The sequence below is a fragment of the Lampris incognitus genome, chromosome 6, assembly GCF_029633865.1.
Source record: "Lampris incognitus isolate fLamInc1 chromosome 6, fLamInc1.hap2, whole genome shotgun sequence".
NCBI classification, from domain to species: domain Eukaryota; kingdom Metazoa; phylum Chordata; class Actinopteri; order Lampriformes; family Lampridae; genus Lampris; species Lampris incognitus.
Window position 1 is genome coordinate 58538593 of NC_079216.1, and position 15946 is coordinate 58554538.

At 46.9% G+C, this 15946-nt stretch overlaps 2 protein-coding genes across 2 annotated transcripts in view; one reads left to right on the plus strand and one right to left on the minus strand.

The window, feature by feature from the left end:
• The window catches only part of LOC130113810 (disintegrin and metalloproteinase domain-containing protein 10-like), a 29181-nt gene extending 24340 nt beyond the window's left edge, over positions 1 to 4841 (plus strand). The window contains exons 14-16 of the mRNA XM_056281455.1: positions 99 to 319; positions 590 to 716; positions 1584 to 4841. Of these exons, the coding sequence (XP_056137430.1) occupies positions 99 to 319; positions 590 to 716; positions 1584 to 1795 (560 nt within the window). The 3' untranslated portion in view covers positions 1796 to 4841. The remainder of the gene's footprint in view (positions 1 to 98; positions 320 to 589; positions 717 to 1583) is intronic.
• A 5926-nt stretch (positions 4842 to 10767) lies between these two features.
• LOC130113633 (aquaporin-9-like) lies at positions 10768 to 15909 on the minus strand. Its single transcript, XM_056281192.1, has 6 exons — positions 15693 to 15909; positions 15312 to 15438; positions 13480 to 13617; positions 13131 to 13249; positions 12169 to 12386; positions 10768 to 11746 (listed from the first exon to the last, which is right to left on the minus strand). The coding sequence occupies exons 1-6, from the start codon at positions 15768 to 15770 to the stop codon at positions 11539 to 11541; spliced, it is 888 nt and encodes a 295-aa protein (XP_056137167.1). The 5' UTR covers positions 15771 to 15909; the 3' UTR covers positions 10768 to 11538.
• Between the last annotated feature and the right edge of the window lie 37 nt (positions 15910 to 15946).

Sequence of the window (15946 nt, forward strand, 5' to 3'; positions counted from 1 at the left end):
CCTCTTGCTGCACTCTTTCCTGTCCAATTTTACTCTTTGGCTCCAGATATTGTCACTCGATCCTGTCGTTGACCAACCATCCCTCCTTCCCCTCACAGTGAACCCCAACACGTGCAGCAGCACAGGCTCCGAGCGCCTAGCTCGCTTCTTCAACAAGAAGGTAACCACCCTCCCAGCCGGCTCGCCTTGCAACGACTTCAAGGGCTACTGTGACGTGTTCATGAAGTGCCGTCTAGTGGATGCAGATGGACCACTAGCCAGGCTAAAGAAGGCCATCTTCAACCCTGAGCTTTATGAGAACATTGCAGAGTGGATTGTGGTATGTTTTGACTTCTATCTAAGTTGCAACTTTTTCCTTTATCTGTTTGGTGTTGGCAAGTTGATCGTGATTTTTGGACATGTTTTTGTGGGTTTTGGATATGTGTTTTTGTGTCGCACTGCTGTGGTTTTTGGATGTGTGATTTTGTGTTGCACTGCTGTGGGCTGGGGGAAACAGAATTTTGTTTCTTTTGTGTACGTAGTACATGATATGAAATGACAAATAAATTGTTCCTGATTCCTGATTGGCTGTATTCTTCCTCCTCTCTAGGCCCACTGGTGGGCAGTGCTACTGATGGGGATTGCCCTGATCATGCTAATGGCTGGCTTCATTAAGATCTGCAGTGTGCACACCCCCAGCAGTAATCCCAAACTGCCCCCTCCTAAACCACTCCCAGGTAAACCTAGTCCTTACCAACTAAAGCGAGGCACACCCAGGGAGACGGATTTCCACCAACGGATGCAAACTATTAAGCTAACATTCTTATCCAAAGTGATTTCACAATGTCCACAGCAGTGGATAAGCGTACACAGTGATGAAGGCCAGATGGCCAAAAACATCTTGTGCTTTGCTAGACAGATGACTGTAAATCTGTTGACTGATATATTTCTGAGTGCGACCCTCTCTTCTTTATATATCTTCACGTTGCTAAATCACCGACATTTGATGCTACAAATAAGCAGTGCCAAGGTCAGGGCCTTAGTGTTTTTCCAGTGTTACTGGGGTGTCCGGGTAGCGTAGCAGTCTATTCCGTTGCCTACCAACACTGGGGTCGCCAGTTCGAATCCCCGTGTTACCTCTGGCTTGGTCGGGTGTCCCTACAGGCGCAATTGGCCGTGTCTGCAGGTGGGAAGCCTGATGTGGGTATGTGTCCTGGTCGCTGCGCTAGCACCTCCTCTGGTCGGTCGGGGCGCCTGTTCGGGGGGAAGGGGGAACTGGGGGGAATAGCATGATCCTCCCACGCGCTACGTCCCCCTGGCGAAACTCCTCACTGTCAGGTGAAAAGAAGCGGCTGGCGCCTCCACATTTATCGGCGGAGGCATGTAGTAGTCTGCAGCCCTCCCCAGATCGACAGAGGGGGTGGAGCAGAGACCTGGACGGCTCGGAAGAGTTGGGATAATTGGCCAAGTACCATTGGGGGGGGGGGGGGGGGTACAAAAAAAAGCGACTGGACTTTTTTTCCCAAAAGCAGTCACAGTATTCAACGTAAAGCAGAAAGTGTTGTTTGCTCAGCTAATGAAATGGATGGCTTCACTCTCGACAGGCACTTTGAAAAGGCGGCGAGCCCAGCAGCACGCAAACTCCCAGGTGCAACACCAGTCCCAGCACCCCCACGCCCACCAGCACGGCCACGGTGGCCACGCCGGCCACGGTGGCCAAAGGCAGCCACAGAGACCGGCTCAGAGGCAGGCCCAACCTCAGAGGCACCACCGTCAGCCCAGAGAGAACTATCAGATGGGCCAGATGAGACGCTGAGACACTGGCACCTCCCTCTATGCCTTGGCTCCTCCTTGTGCCTACAATGGGAAACAAAATATAACATCACTCCATCCAAAGAAAAGCTTAACTCGGTCGTCAGTCACAGTCACCTCCTCCATCCGCAGTCAGACGAAACAAACACACGGACATGAGAAAACAGCCAAAACCGTCGACTCACTGGCCATCCAGCAACCCTCTTATTGGCTCCTTGTGGAGTGGACTCGACCATCAGCCATTTCCAGTGCAGTGCAGTGTGGCATTGTTTTTTTCCACCAGTCTTTTTTCTTTTTTTCATTGAGTGCCAAGGAGTGCAGGATTTATGTGTAGCTTTAGTACATCAGTGTGATGTGTGTTTGTTTGTTGTTTCTTTGTTTCGTTGGTTCTTCCTGAGCGACACGCCTTTGGCTGCCCGGTGAATAGTTTTGTGCTTTTCTTTGGCCGTTTTCGCCGGGAATGACACTACGTGAGGAACTGCGGCACTTTTGTGATGTACACATTTCAAACAGCAAAAAGGCACAGGCTCTGGTCTCTGGTGCAGACAGTCTTCTGCATGTGACTGTACAGAATAAGTGTATCATAAGTGAAAACAAAACTATTTCTTCTACTGTAAATGTATAGTTCTTTCCCTTTTTTTTGGATTAGTGCTCTCAGGACTCTTGACACAAATTTAAGGTATCGGTTGTGGTGAGCTCCTTGGACACTTGGTGTTGAGGAAATGATGCCAATCCAGTTCTCTTTACAGTAGTCCAGTCACACGGACCTCTTTCAGTTCTGTTGTTATTATTATTAGATTTGAAATATGAACAAGTTCACCATATCCTGCTTTCTGGACCTCGGTCCCACTTTCTCGGCTTATTTTTATTGCTTTGTTAACATGTTATGATTTCACTACGTAACAAGCTGGATGATTTATGGGGTTGTGGGTGCGGAAAGGAAAGATCACCTAGTTAGAAACACTTTTTATTGTCTTTTACTTCTTTTTTTTTGTTTCCATAATGAAGATCAAATAACCACTAGCTGAAGTTGATGATTTTACCAGTTTATATATGAAGGTAGAGGGAAAGCGGAGGCTTTTTAAGGCTAAATGTAGGGCTGAGAGCAAATAATCATATGACACTAAGTTACTAGGGCCTTAAATGTATCTGAAAATGGCCTGCGGGGTGTAAAAAAAAAGAAAAAAAAGAAAAAAAAAGAAAAAAGCGAGATTACGACATTCTCTTATTCTTCAGATAATCTGTTCTGAGAACTTTTTCATTGTGGGCATGCAGACACATTTATTAAATGTGACTATTAATTGACAAACGTCTGTAATATTTGTATGTCACAACTGATCACCTATACTTTTACACAGACAGCCATTATTTTTAGTCTTAAAACATCTGGAAGGGTTTGTGGAGCAGTGTAAGACAGTTGTGCTCTCGAACGGAAGGGTTTAGGATGAGCAAAAATAAAAATGATAATAATACTCTGCATTGTAAACGGCTTGTACCCCAGGTTCTAACGGGTTCTTCGGTTTTTAAGCCAACGTGCATGTTTCTCCTGGCCAGCGCCTTGTGCCCAGGTCCCCCTCAGAGCTCACGAGTACAGGCCCGGTGTTGGTTTGCGTCAGTGTGCCGTTAACCTTTCGTGAAGATTTAACTTTCTCGACAGCTTTTTTTATCTTTACAGAAGAGCGGGAACGGTCCCCCCAAGCCAGTTTACATGGCGTTCTCAGGATGGAAGAGTTGGGAGTGCTGTCGGGAAACTTCCCTCCTCATCACAGACCCCCCCCCCCTTCAAGGAAATAGCGCTAAATGAAAGAAGTCAAGTCGTTTTTATTTGTGTAGCCCGGTATCACAAATTACAAATTTGCCTCAGTGGGCTTCACAGCAACCACAACATCCTGTCCTTAGACCCTCGCATCGGATAAGGAACAGCTCCCTAAAAAACCCTTTAACGGGGAGAAAAATAGGAAGAGACCTCAGGGAGGGCAACAGAGCAGGGGTCTCTCTCCCGACGGACAACATGCAATGGATGCTGTGTTTACACCATTTAGAGGGGTAGCAGAGTTGTGATGGGAAGATAACCGGTGTCTGTACACGGGATGTGTTGGGGAACTCAGATTTATCAAGCGGTAAATATTGGGCTTGCGGAGCTGGCTTAGTTCAGAGGTTCAGTAGGACTTTTTTTTTGTTTTTTTGGACGTGACTTGTGTTTAACACGGCGCCGCTTTTCTAAATCCTCTCTAGGATGTGCATCACACCCGCTTCCACCCGCGGCCGGGAGGTGAAACAAGCGCACGTGAGCTCTGGAGGGGACTCGGGCGAGGCGCGCGTCTCAGTCACCCGTTCATTTCACATGGCAGGTGAATCTGGGGGAGGCGAACGGTCTCTAACATACCTTAAGGACAACGTCTGTACAAAGCGGAGCCGTTTTTAAAAAAAACAAAAACCATGTCATCCTCCGGGCCGGATCACTCCCGCCTGCCCGGCTTACTCACAAACTTGTAAACTTGTACAGTACTTGGAGAACTTGCGTTTCATTTGAAGATGAAAATTACATTTTGATACGTCTGTTTTATTTTTTTGTATTCCAATTCCAGAGTAACGTGTTCAGAGACGTTCACATGTGACAACTGCCCCTCCTAAGTTATTTCCGTTTATATATGTGCTCGTCGAAGTGGGGTCTGCCGACGATACTCTGCCCCACCGCCCTCGGTAGACGGACGGAACAAGTCAGTGTAATGGACTCAGTGTTTCATCCTCATTTTTGTCTTTGTTATCCTGTGGCATGGTTTGGGTAGACGAGAAGAAGAATAATGCCTGTAAATTTACTTTTAATTTCAATTCGGTAGTCTCTTTTAGGTAAATGTGCACTGAAAATGTCCCGATTTGAGTTGACATGTTGTAGGTTGATGTAGGCCGAAAGATCACTAGATTTAAAAAGTAAATACTACTGTCTGATCTTAATGTTCACTGTGTTTTATACAGTATCGAGATTTTTTTGTTCACTTTGAACATTTTTACTAAAAAAAAAAAAAATTAAAAAAAAGGAGAAAAAAAAAGGGAAAAAAATTCGAATTGTATTGTGCAAAGAAATGTAATTTTTGGAGTACTTGAAATGCATTAATTAAAAGATTCGTTCAAAATAAACCAGACCCCTGTTTACTGTCTGTGGCGTGTCCTGTTCTTTGTGTTCCGGTGCATGGCTGGCGGATATGAGGAGGGGGGGGGGCTTTTCCATATTGATCGGCCTTCACCTTGGCAGAACCTTCTGAGTTTGTCATGTGTTGTGGGAAGTGCTGGTGGTGCTACGCACAGTGAGGGTGCGTCCCCAGCAGGTGGAGCAGCTGAGGTAGGTTGAGTTGCGGGGCTCCGTCTGCCCTCTTGCCCCCCTGGGACACTAACAGGACCACGGGGCAAGTAAAATGTGTTTTCTTTTTAATGTTTCTGCAAATTGATCCACAGATATCCGATGACCCAAGTTCAAACCTACGAACCAAAATCCTGGTTTGAAATGATCCTCCTCACTGTTTGCTGCATTAGACATGAGCTCGCATTAATTCAGTGACAGAAATGGTAGAGACGAGCACAATTGCTGACAACACCTCCTCCAGCATTCAGGAGCTGTGCTATTTCATTTTGGCAAAACTGATCACACCCTTTTTTCATCATTTCTACGTGGTTGCTGGTTTATTCCGTCACTGACTTGTGAACTGTTGATTTCCTTTTTGCATTTGCCGATTAAATATTCTTTTTCATTTCGTTGTTGTGAGGTTGGCGGCACGGTGGCGCAGTGGTTAGCGTGGTCGCCTCACAGCAAGAAGGTCCTGGGTTCGAGCCCTAGGGTAGTCCAACCTTGGGGGTCGTCCCGGGTCGTCCTCTGTGTGAAGTTTACATGTTCTCCCCGTGTCTGCGTGGGTTTCCTCCGGGGGCTCCGGTTTCCTCCCACAGTCCAAAGACATGCAGGTCAGGTGAATCGGCCGTACTGAATTGTCCCTAGGCATGAATGTGTGTGTGTGTGTGTGTGTGTATGTTGGCCCTGTCTGGCGGCCTGTCCAGGGTGTCTACCCGCCTGCCGCCCAATGACTGCTGGGATAGGCTCCAGCGACCCTGAGAGCAGGATAAGCGGTTGGGTTAATGGATGGGTGGATGTGGTGAGGTTTGTTTTTATTGTAAATGATTATATAACAGTAACAGAGTGAGTGTATGAGCAATCGTTGTCATGGACTCTTGGAAACACACGATTAGACATGCAATGGAATGTGGCATTATCGTTATCGATTATCAATACGGATCCTCGTCTGCAGTGGCTAGCTGGGTTGCCTATACACAGTATGAGCACAGTCAGCAGCCACGATAGCACGGGTTTCCCCCCGTCTGCTGGGTAAACCGAGCAGTGATTAGTGCTCCATTGTTTCTGCACTTTTTCCATTTCCAAAGGTTCGGTGTATTTCCTCCAGTCCTGTCCGAGCTGACCTCACTCTGCGCCTGAAACGGTGCAGCAGCAACGTTTGTGGCCCCAGTCGACTCTGCGTGGTGGTGAGCATCAGCCTCCAACACGTAAACAAAGAATCCGCTTGTCTCTCCTCGTAACAAAGCATGACTATATAAGCCAGCCCTGGCCCTCTGAGTGTCGCCCAGACAATTGAGTGGCGATCAGCACCTCACATGTGCACAACTGACCCTGAGGACTCTAAGTGTAAAATATAACAAGCAAATGAGATCTCTTTTTTTTAATTTTTTTTTTTATTACAGCTCTACATCTGTGGGCGGCACGGTGGCGCAGTGGTTAGCACGGTCACCTCACAGCAAGAAGGTCCTTGGTTCGAGCCTTGGGCTAGTCCAACCTTGGGGGTCGTCCTCTGTGTGGAGTTTGCATGTTCTCCCTGTGTCTGCGTGGGTTTCCTCCGGGTGCTCCGGTTTCCTCCCATAGTCCAAAGACATGTAGGTCAGGTGAATCGGCCGTACTAAATTGTCCCTAGGTATGAATGTGTGTGTGTGTTGGCCCTGTGATGGTCTGGCGGCCTGTCCAGGATGTCTCCCCGCCTGCTGCCCAATGACTGCTGGGATAGGCTCCAGCATCCCTGCGACCCTGAGAGCGGGATAAGTGGTTCAGATAACGAAGGGATGGATGGATGGATGGATATCACATCTATGCTTAATATTGTCTCCCTGCTGATCAGAAGGGATCTTGAGGCTCCTGGTACTTTGCGGGTGGCAGTGTATGGGACAGACGGTGTGAGGCAGGTTATGAAAACTCTCCCCTTTGTCTCGCCGACCTCCAGAAAACAGGCCCAAATCCGATTGTCAGACAGCAAAGAATTTCAAGCGTTGCTCCGCTTTTATTTCCACCTGCACCAAAGCAGATCAGTTATTCTTGAGTAAAATGCCAAACAGTTCAGCGACCTTTTTTTTTTGCATGATAGGAAAATGGAAAACAACTTCTTCTTTTTTCCCTTGGGGCTGGGGTTTCTGCAGAAGCACAACTTGAACACAGAGTACGCTTATGTCGTCCAGTGTCATTAAACAGCTGCCTTAGATAAGAAATAGGAGGGCGGAGGAATCAGGGACGCTTAGTTTGTCATGTCATTTCATGCGGCTGCGCACACGAAATGAAACGAAACGTCGTTTCCCCAGCCCACAGCAGTGCAACACAAAGACAGAAACACACATCCAGGAACTACAAGGACACATATATCCAAACTAACACATATCTAAACTAACACATATATCCAAACTAAACAAAAAAAAATCACGTTCCAGGAGAACGAACGCCAGCCAGGATGACTGTCGGAACTTCCGGTCTGCATGGGCTAGCAGTTAGCTTGGGCTAGCAGTTAGCTTGGGCTAGCAGTTAGCTTAGCCCGCCCCGCCTCCGCCTCCTGTCAGGCCGTCTTCGGTGGTTCCTCTTCGGGCGGAGCTCCGGGTAGGGCCGTACTCCTTGGGCTCACCGGACGCGGCAGACCAGCCCCCCCCAGATCAATCCACCGCCAGCTCTCCCAGCCAGGCACCTTCGACACACCTCCCCGCAGTCCACACGGCGACGCTAAAACACAGTCAACGCTAGGCGAGGCCGCCGCCTGACCGCCCTCGGTGTTATCGGAACTGCCGGTCTGCATGAGCTAGCAGTTAGCTTAGCCTGCCCCGCTTTCGCATCCTGTCAGACCGCCCTCGGTGCTACCTCTTCGGGCGCAGTTCCGGGCAGCGCCGTGGTCCTTGGGCCCACAGGATGCAGCAGACCAAGCTCTCCCAGCCGATCCAGCGCCAGCTCTCCCAGCCATCAAACGAAGACAAACTTAGACGCAGACGTGGACAAAGACGCTGCATGGACAGCACCGGGTAAGGCCGCTGCAAACGTGAATTCGCGCCACCATCTTCCCACACCGGAAGCAGAACCAATTTGTACCATATCATACCATACCATGGACTTGTACCATAGCTTCCCATACATGCAGGGAAAAGGTAGTCAGCAGGTGCTACCTTGTTCCACAGCCGACCAGAACGCAGTGTTTAAAACACAAACTGAGACATTGTACCTTTACTACTTCACCTCTCAATCTGGTGTCAGAGATACATCTCTGCAGTCTTAAAAACAGTCCCACAAATGCTGTGCAATTTGGCCTCCCAGATGTCCCTCCACCCAGCGCTACGTACTTGGCAGCCTCTTGTTGGGCAGTGGACAGTATCTTCCCTCCTGCCAGCTTGTTGGAAAGCCTTGGTAGCATGAATTAAAGATTTGATGGCCCACGGCAGTGGGATAGCTTAACTTGGGCATCACCTTTGGCTGCTGGGGTCGGTGAGTCTGTACCTCTTCACCGCCTGGGAGAAGAGCAGTATGGTCATATAGTGTCTGCCCAGCCCTCCATATGCCAACACAAAGTGGTCCGACAAAGTGATGCGCTTCACTACTAGCTTCACACACTTGAGATCAATTTGGAGATGCAGCATTTTACATTAATCCAGGGTTGAATGAGCAGCAGTGATGAAATGAAAGAAAGACTCCTTAATGGTGTCAAATTGGGTTGCTGTCAATTTGCCATGTGTCTGTGGTCACCTCTGAAATCTACAGAGCTGCATCAATAGATTCTCCAGCTAAACCTGCTTTTCTATTTTGCAGGTGAGAAGCAGGCACCCATGTGGATGTGACTCTCAAATCGTAGCAAAGAAAGAAGGTAAACATTGGATGGATATGTGTATACAGTAGATATTTTACAGCCTACAAACCTTGACAACAGCTTGGCATTGTGAGGTCAGGTCATCCTCTGATAACATACACTGCATGGTCAAAACTATATGGACATCTGAACATCATGCCCGTATGTGATTGTTGAACATCTCATTCCAAAATCATGGGCATTAATATGGAGTTGATCCCCCCTTTCCTGCAATAACAGGCTCTATTCTCTTGGGAAGGCTTTCCACTAGATTTTGGAACATGGCTGCAGGGATTCGCTCCCATTCAGCTGCAAGAGCATTAGTGAGGTTGGACACTGATGTTGGGGAGAAGGTCTGGCTTGCAATCGGCCTTCCAATTCATCCCAAAGGTGTTGGGTGTAGTTAAGGTCAGGGCTCTGTGCAGGCCATTCAAGTTCTTCACACCAAACCTGGCAAACCAAACCATGTTGTTATGGACCTTGCTTAGTGCACGGGGGTATTGTCATGCTGAAACAGGAAAGGGACTTTCCCACACTGGTGCCACAAATTCTCTAGAATGTCATTGTGTGCTGTAGCATTAAGATTTCCCTTCCCTGGAACTAAGAGGCCTAGCCCAAGCCATGAAAAAACAGCCCCAGACCGTTATTCCTCCTCCACCACACTTTACTGTTGCCACTGTGCATTCGGGCAGATAGCGTTCTCCTGGCATCCGCCAAACCCAGATTAGTCTGTCAGACTGCTAGATAGTGAAGCATGAGTCATCACTCCAGAGAACATGTTTCTACCACTCCAGAGTCAAATGGAGGTGTGCTTTACGCCACTCCAGTCAACACTTGGCATTGTACATGGTGATCTTTGGCTTGTGTGCTGCTGCTGGGCCATAGAAACCTATTTCATGAAGCTCCTGATGAACAGTTTTTGTGCTGATGTTGCTTAAGCACTCTGCTGTCACATTGTCTTGTGTGGCCTACTGCTTCATGGCTGAACTGTTGTTGCTCCAAGACATTTCCACTTCACAATAACTGACTTACAGTTGACCGGGTGAGATCTAGCAGGGCAGGAATTTGACCGAATGACTTGTTGGAAAGGTGACATCCTATGACAGTGACACGTTGAAAGTCACTGAGCTCTTCAGTATGACCGATCCTACTGCCAGTATTTGTCTATGCTTGATTTTATGCATCTACCAGCAATGGGTGTGGCTGAAATAGCCAAATCCACTCATTAGAAGGGGCACCCACATACTTTTGGCCATATACGTATGGCCCTTTTCCACTACATGATAACGGCTCAACTCGACTCGACTTTTTCATTTTCCATTACTGGAAAGTTCCGGCATTTTGGTAACTGCTACCACTCTTCTGGTACAATCTTTGTCGAGGTTCCAAAAAAAACTGGAGCGGGTACCAAAATCAGTGCAGAGCAGCTACACTGAGGGGGTACTGTTACGGTAATGGAAAACGACGTTCTGCGAGTCGAGTCGAGTTGAGCCGGTACCATGTAGTGGAAAAGGGGCAATAGTGTAGTTTCAAAATGCAGGCAGCTTGTTTTAACCAGTGGGTCAGATCAATTATAGTTAAATAGGTTTACTTGCCCAAAAGGTATTTGCTCGACATTTGTCACTTATTCTGTAAAACTAGAGCTATCATTCAATACTCCTAACCAGCAATTATATCCCGGCTTTAGTTACATAAGCTGCCAGTAGGTAAGAGACCCTTGTACCTTACTGGATGTTAGCTGATAGGCTTTGTAATGGGAAGGTACAATGAGCTCCATATTATTATTATTATATGTAATGTACAAATTCAGGAATGAGACGTTTTGTAGCAATTTTAATGTTGGCAAAACAAAACTGAATAAAAGTAGCAAGAATAGTGAACATGCAAGAGAATTTTTCCATCTCTTGCAAAAAGAAAATAATCAAAAACAACAACAATGCATGCATGTACATTGATTGAGGATAAACTGTGACATACCTGAAGGGAAGTTGACTAAAATAGGTTAAAATTCATCTTCTGGCCTGGTATCTATCATATCCAAAGGATATTCAATGTTTCTCTGATATTTACAACACAATATTTACACATGTATGCTAGAACAGAAACACACAAGACTGAGATCGTAATGTTTACGTGAAATGTAAAGCGTTAAAAAAGTCAAAGTGTAGCGGTACAGAGTCCAATACAGGAGTGAATCGTAGCGTTCTTCAAGGACAGAGCAGCTTTTTGCTTGTTTCCATTATGCCTATATGTAGCACACCACATCAGTACATGTGTGTTGTTTATCGTTTATGGCTAGCTTCATTCTTTTTTCATCATGCAAAAATATTTCATTATATTCATAATTGTAGAGTATTTCATCTAGTAGTTTGGCTGTCGGCAGTTTAAGTGTGTCACCGGTGTACCAGAAGAGTTTGTCTCCGCACACCAGTCAGTCATCAAGTACTGTAAGTATGGCCTATCCCGCTAAAAAGGGTTGATCCACGGCTGGATACTGAGAGCGCAAGCTTGTCCTTACTGCTTTAAGAGGGACTGGGTGTTATTTGCCTGCTTGACAATAACATGGCTGAACCAACATACAAGTCGGTCCAGGGAGCGATGCTTTCTAGCTCATGGTGATCATCTCATATTTGTCCTTAAGACTGCAGTCCTCGTCCTCCTCATCTTCCTGGTCCTCTTCCTCCTCGTGTGGCTTCTCTGGCTCATCGTGATGGTGGTGGTGCAGCTCGATGAGGAGGTAGTAGATGATGGCCCCAACCACACCCCCCACCATTGGACCTGCCACGGGGATCCACCACCAGTAGTCTGCAGTGCTGTGAGCACCAACATACATCAAAATACAATACCGTCAAAAAACTGGAATCCAATACAGTTTTGGCAGTCACTCAGGAACCTGACCGGGGCCACTGTGGGTCACTGGTACTAGCACCAGATATTTTACAACTATCGACTGCATCTGGTGAGTGCACGTGACAATATAACACAACGGTCCTGTTCACGAGCTGAGGTCTGACTGATTACGTTTCACTCAATAGTTTTACTATTGCAATAACAATCAAGAGATGGGATTTAGATGATTTGGAAGATGTGTGTGTTAATTTGTAAGGTATCTACAATGCAACTGCTTTTAGGCCGATTGAGGTGCAAAATTATAAATACGGTCATCTTTTATTCCTAAATGCTCATTCCTAAGTCTTCATTAAGGTTCTCTGCAAGGTTCTGTCATAACGGTTACCTGAAGACCTCCATGCCCCATCCCGCCAAAGCGGTGAACAGCCTGGGTCCCAGGTCCCTGGCAGGGTTGAGTGGGTAGCCGCAGTTCAGCCCCATGGAAACTCCAATGGCCATGATGATCAGACCGATGGCCAGCGGCTCCAGGCCTTTAGGAGCTCCGATGTTCCCCCCATCGATGATGGCCAGGATACACAAGACCAACATTCCCGTCCCTACAACCTGGAGGAGGGGCACACCAGTTGTCCGGCAAACTTTCAGGTAGATTTTTATCTCAATGTGTAGCACTAGCAACCACAGATACAAACTGACCTGCCTGTGAATACAAATCACATTTAGCCATGGTGTGTCACTACAGAAAGAAATTTAAAACCAACAACAGAGAAAAAGGAGGATTAAAATAATAATATGTTGTAGAAAAACTATCCTTCCGAATTGGACAGAAGAGTGGTCGTCCTATTAGGAATCTGTCTTTATGTTATGAAAAAAATATCATAAGAAGAACATTTTAACACTGAAACCCGTGCTGGGACTAGAACATGTAGAGATGAGAAACAAAACCCTGGATTAGCCACTGCTGCGGCCAGTGTGGTCGGCGTTCACCCCCAGTGGAAACACCAACACCGGGATACTGACTTTGGCCTGTCTCTTGGGTTCACCTGATGTGATTTTCAATACGTTCAAGCTGCTAGAAATGTTATTTTTGGATGACTGTCCCGCCTTGCTAAGCAGGCTGAAAAGGGTGTTAATTGACCAGCTAATGAATGGCAGGAAATGGGTCATTGGAGCCCAAACTTCGCAAACGTGGGGTCGTTCCCGGACAAAGTAGGACAATCAATTTGCATTAGCCAGAAATCCCCTGGAAACACAATATTCGGCACTGATGGGAGTGCCGGTGTGTAACCAGTGCAGACATTTGTTTAAAAAAAAAAGGGAGGTCATTTGGTCACCAGGACCGGTTTCTACCTGGTCAGCGAAGCCACCGAGGACCGACAGGTGTCTCGCTGGGTAGGACGCAAAGATGTGAGCGGTTGCATTGATACCTGTTACAGACAGATTCCCGCTGGTGAAGTCCATGAAAGCATCTGCAAAGACACCATGAGGATGATTATATAGCGCTGGCTGACTTTGCACTCGACTTCCTTTGACCACAAAGAAATATTCTAGAAATGTGACAAACACGTGATTTCATTGGGGGAATATAGTATGATACTGGGAGTCGTGTCTTCGTGCGGTGTTGCGTAGACACCATAGTGTTACATATTTGTTATGAAGGCTCAGTGTGTGTTGCTGAATGAAGTTAAGCCGTGTTCACCGTAGTAGAGACCAAACACCGCAGCCGCTCCAGCAAAAGCCCCAAGGAACTGGGCAATGACGTAGAAGGGAAACTTCCATATCTTCAGTTTGCCCAGGACGACCATGGCCAGAGACACAGCAGGGTTTACGTGGCCCCCTGGGTTGGGAGACGGAGCAGAGCGTGAGGGAGGGAGGGGGCGCTGGGTGGAGCATGGCTGAAATAACAGACTCTCCGTCATTAGCAAGGCAGGAACAACATGAAAGATGGCTGAAGGCGAGAAGCCCCGAGGGCGGCACAAGGTTTTGTTTTGTACGTGTGATGACGGAGCCGTGGCATAATGCTCACATTTCATAATGACCATGTTTATCAGACTCAAGCAACACTATGTGTGTGTTCATTAACCTTTGTATGAACTACCCATCATTACTTTGCACCCGCTGTTTAGTTACATATTTTTGCAATACTGCCTCACAGCCTCCATTTTGAACCCCTTCGGCGAGGTTTGCGTGGCCTTTGCTCGGGTGGCGGGAGCTGTCTTGTTGGGCCAGAGTCTGGTCTCTGTCATGGGAAGATGGACGCAGCTTATAATCAATTGTGTGTGCCGGACATTTAGCGCCTGAGGTTACGTATGACCTCGATGAGACCGATGCTACACACGTGCTAGTGGGGGGAAATCAATGGGCGGTTCACTTCCATTGAATTTGGACAGGGGAGCTGACACGTTCTCGCTGGCACCGGAGCCACAGGAGGCACATGGCTGGGCTAGCGGTCACACAGCTTCATTATCGGGAAACTGTATGAATACGACTTTTTATGCAGTTGTTTTGATCACACAACTTCGTTTATATATATATTGCAAACAAGTTTTTATATACATGTATATGTAAATGTTGGTGCATGTTTGTACCAATTGGTTAATTAGAAACCATCCAGCCATCTATTATCCAAGCCCCTTAGCCTAATCAGGGTTGCGAGGATGCTGGAGCCTATCCCAGCAGTCATTGGGCGGCAGGTGGTGAGACACCCTGAACAGGCCGCCAGGCCATCACAGGGACTACCACTGAATAGCTTTCTTTTTAAAAATGTTCCCCCTTTTTTTCTCCTCAATTGTACCCGTCCAATTACAGTAAAGACATTAAAGTCAAAAAATTCCAGGGGGAGTGTGCATTTTCAGAGCAACAGGCTTTTCCCCCCCTCGGGATAACGGGTTAATAAAATATCAATAATGGGGTAACGGAATCATTAATAACAATATTAATGATAATAATAAAATGATAAAGAGGTGAATTGGGTTCATATTTCAGTTGGGAGGTACACTACAGGATGGAGAGCTATAGTGGTGGTTTCTGCATTCTGGTAATTAGAAACCTAAAATACCAAATAAAATCTGTAGTAGTGGATGAGCCACCACAACTGTTTATTATAAGCAAAAAAGAAAAAAGAAAAACGATAACGTGCTTAACCGCCAAACGGTAATATCATCATCAATATCATCGCAAGTTGACATTTCAAGTTGATTTGATAGGACGCAAATATTCAATAGTCAAGTCAAGTCCATTGTATTTGTACAGCCCAATATCACAAATTACAAATTTGCCCCAAGGGGCTTTACAGCAACACAACAACCCTTCCAATAGGAAGGGCTCAAACTGCACAGGCAACATCTTATGCCATGCCCTGTGTTTAAGGGCACCGTTTCATGTTGCTGCTTCAGCTTTTTGGCCCTGCGTCAGACAACTTCTACCTGAGCGGAAGTCATTTCAGAATAGAGAGGGGGCGTCATAAGACCTGCTTGTACGCTCCGTTGATAACAGTGTACAGCTGACTACAGATAGGTCCACCATATTTACCTGACACTCCGCCGGCAATGTACGCTGCCATCATCAGTCCTACCGAGAAGCCGATGTGGATGGTGAGGGGCTCACCCAGGGTGTTGCGACTGAGGACGGTCTGGGCCACGGACCCACAGCCGAACAACTGACGAAACAACAGGGAGAGAGAACCAATATTTCACCCCCGGCTGCCCAGGCGGTTTGAATCATGCACACGAGATCAACCCAAAAACAAACTAAGAGAAAAAACATTTTCCTAGGACGCTCATAAGAAGACCTCCCACTGAGATCAGCAGCGAAGCAAAGATAAAGGATGCTGTGCGCCGCTGAGTAGAGGTTTTTGTGTTTGTAGCGCGGTCCAGTGAAAACACAACTCTGTAATAGGAAACACATACTTACAACCAAAACAAAAGTCCCGAGGAATTCTGCCAGGAATTCCTTGAGTATTCCATGTTTGAGAGCACAGTGTTGCCTCATGCTTCATGGATCACTATACCCCCCTTCTGTTAGACGTGCCAGATTGAACATTTGGGGTTATCCAGGACTGTCATGTCCAACCCCCACCTCCACCCGGCTGCAGCCATTCAGCCTGGACCATCGATCCATTTATCATACCGATTTCCCTTTCTTTTTTTTTCCCCCTCGGAGCAAAG

Coding starts and splice junctions, on each gene's coding strand:
- LOC130113633 (XM_056281192.1), bottom strand. CDS start 15,770: ATGAGGCAACACTGTGCTCTCAAACATGGAATACTCAAGGAATTCCTG. Junction 13,618..15,311: donor CATTGCCGGCGGAGTGTCAG/GTAAATATGGTG, acceptor CTCCCAACCCAG/GGGGCCACGTAAACCCTGCT. Junction 13,250..13,479: donor GGTGTTTGGTCTCTACTACG/GTGAACACGGCT, acceptor GTGTCTTTGCAG/ATGCTTTCATGGACTTCACC.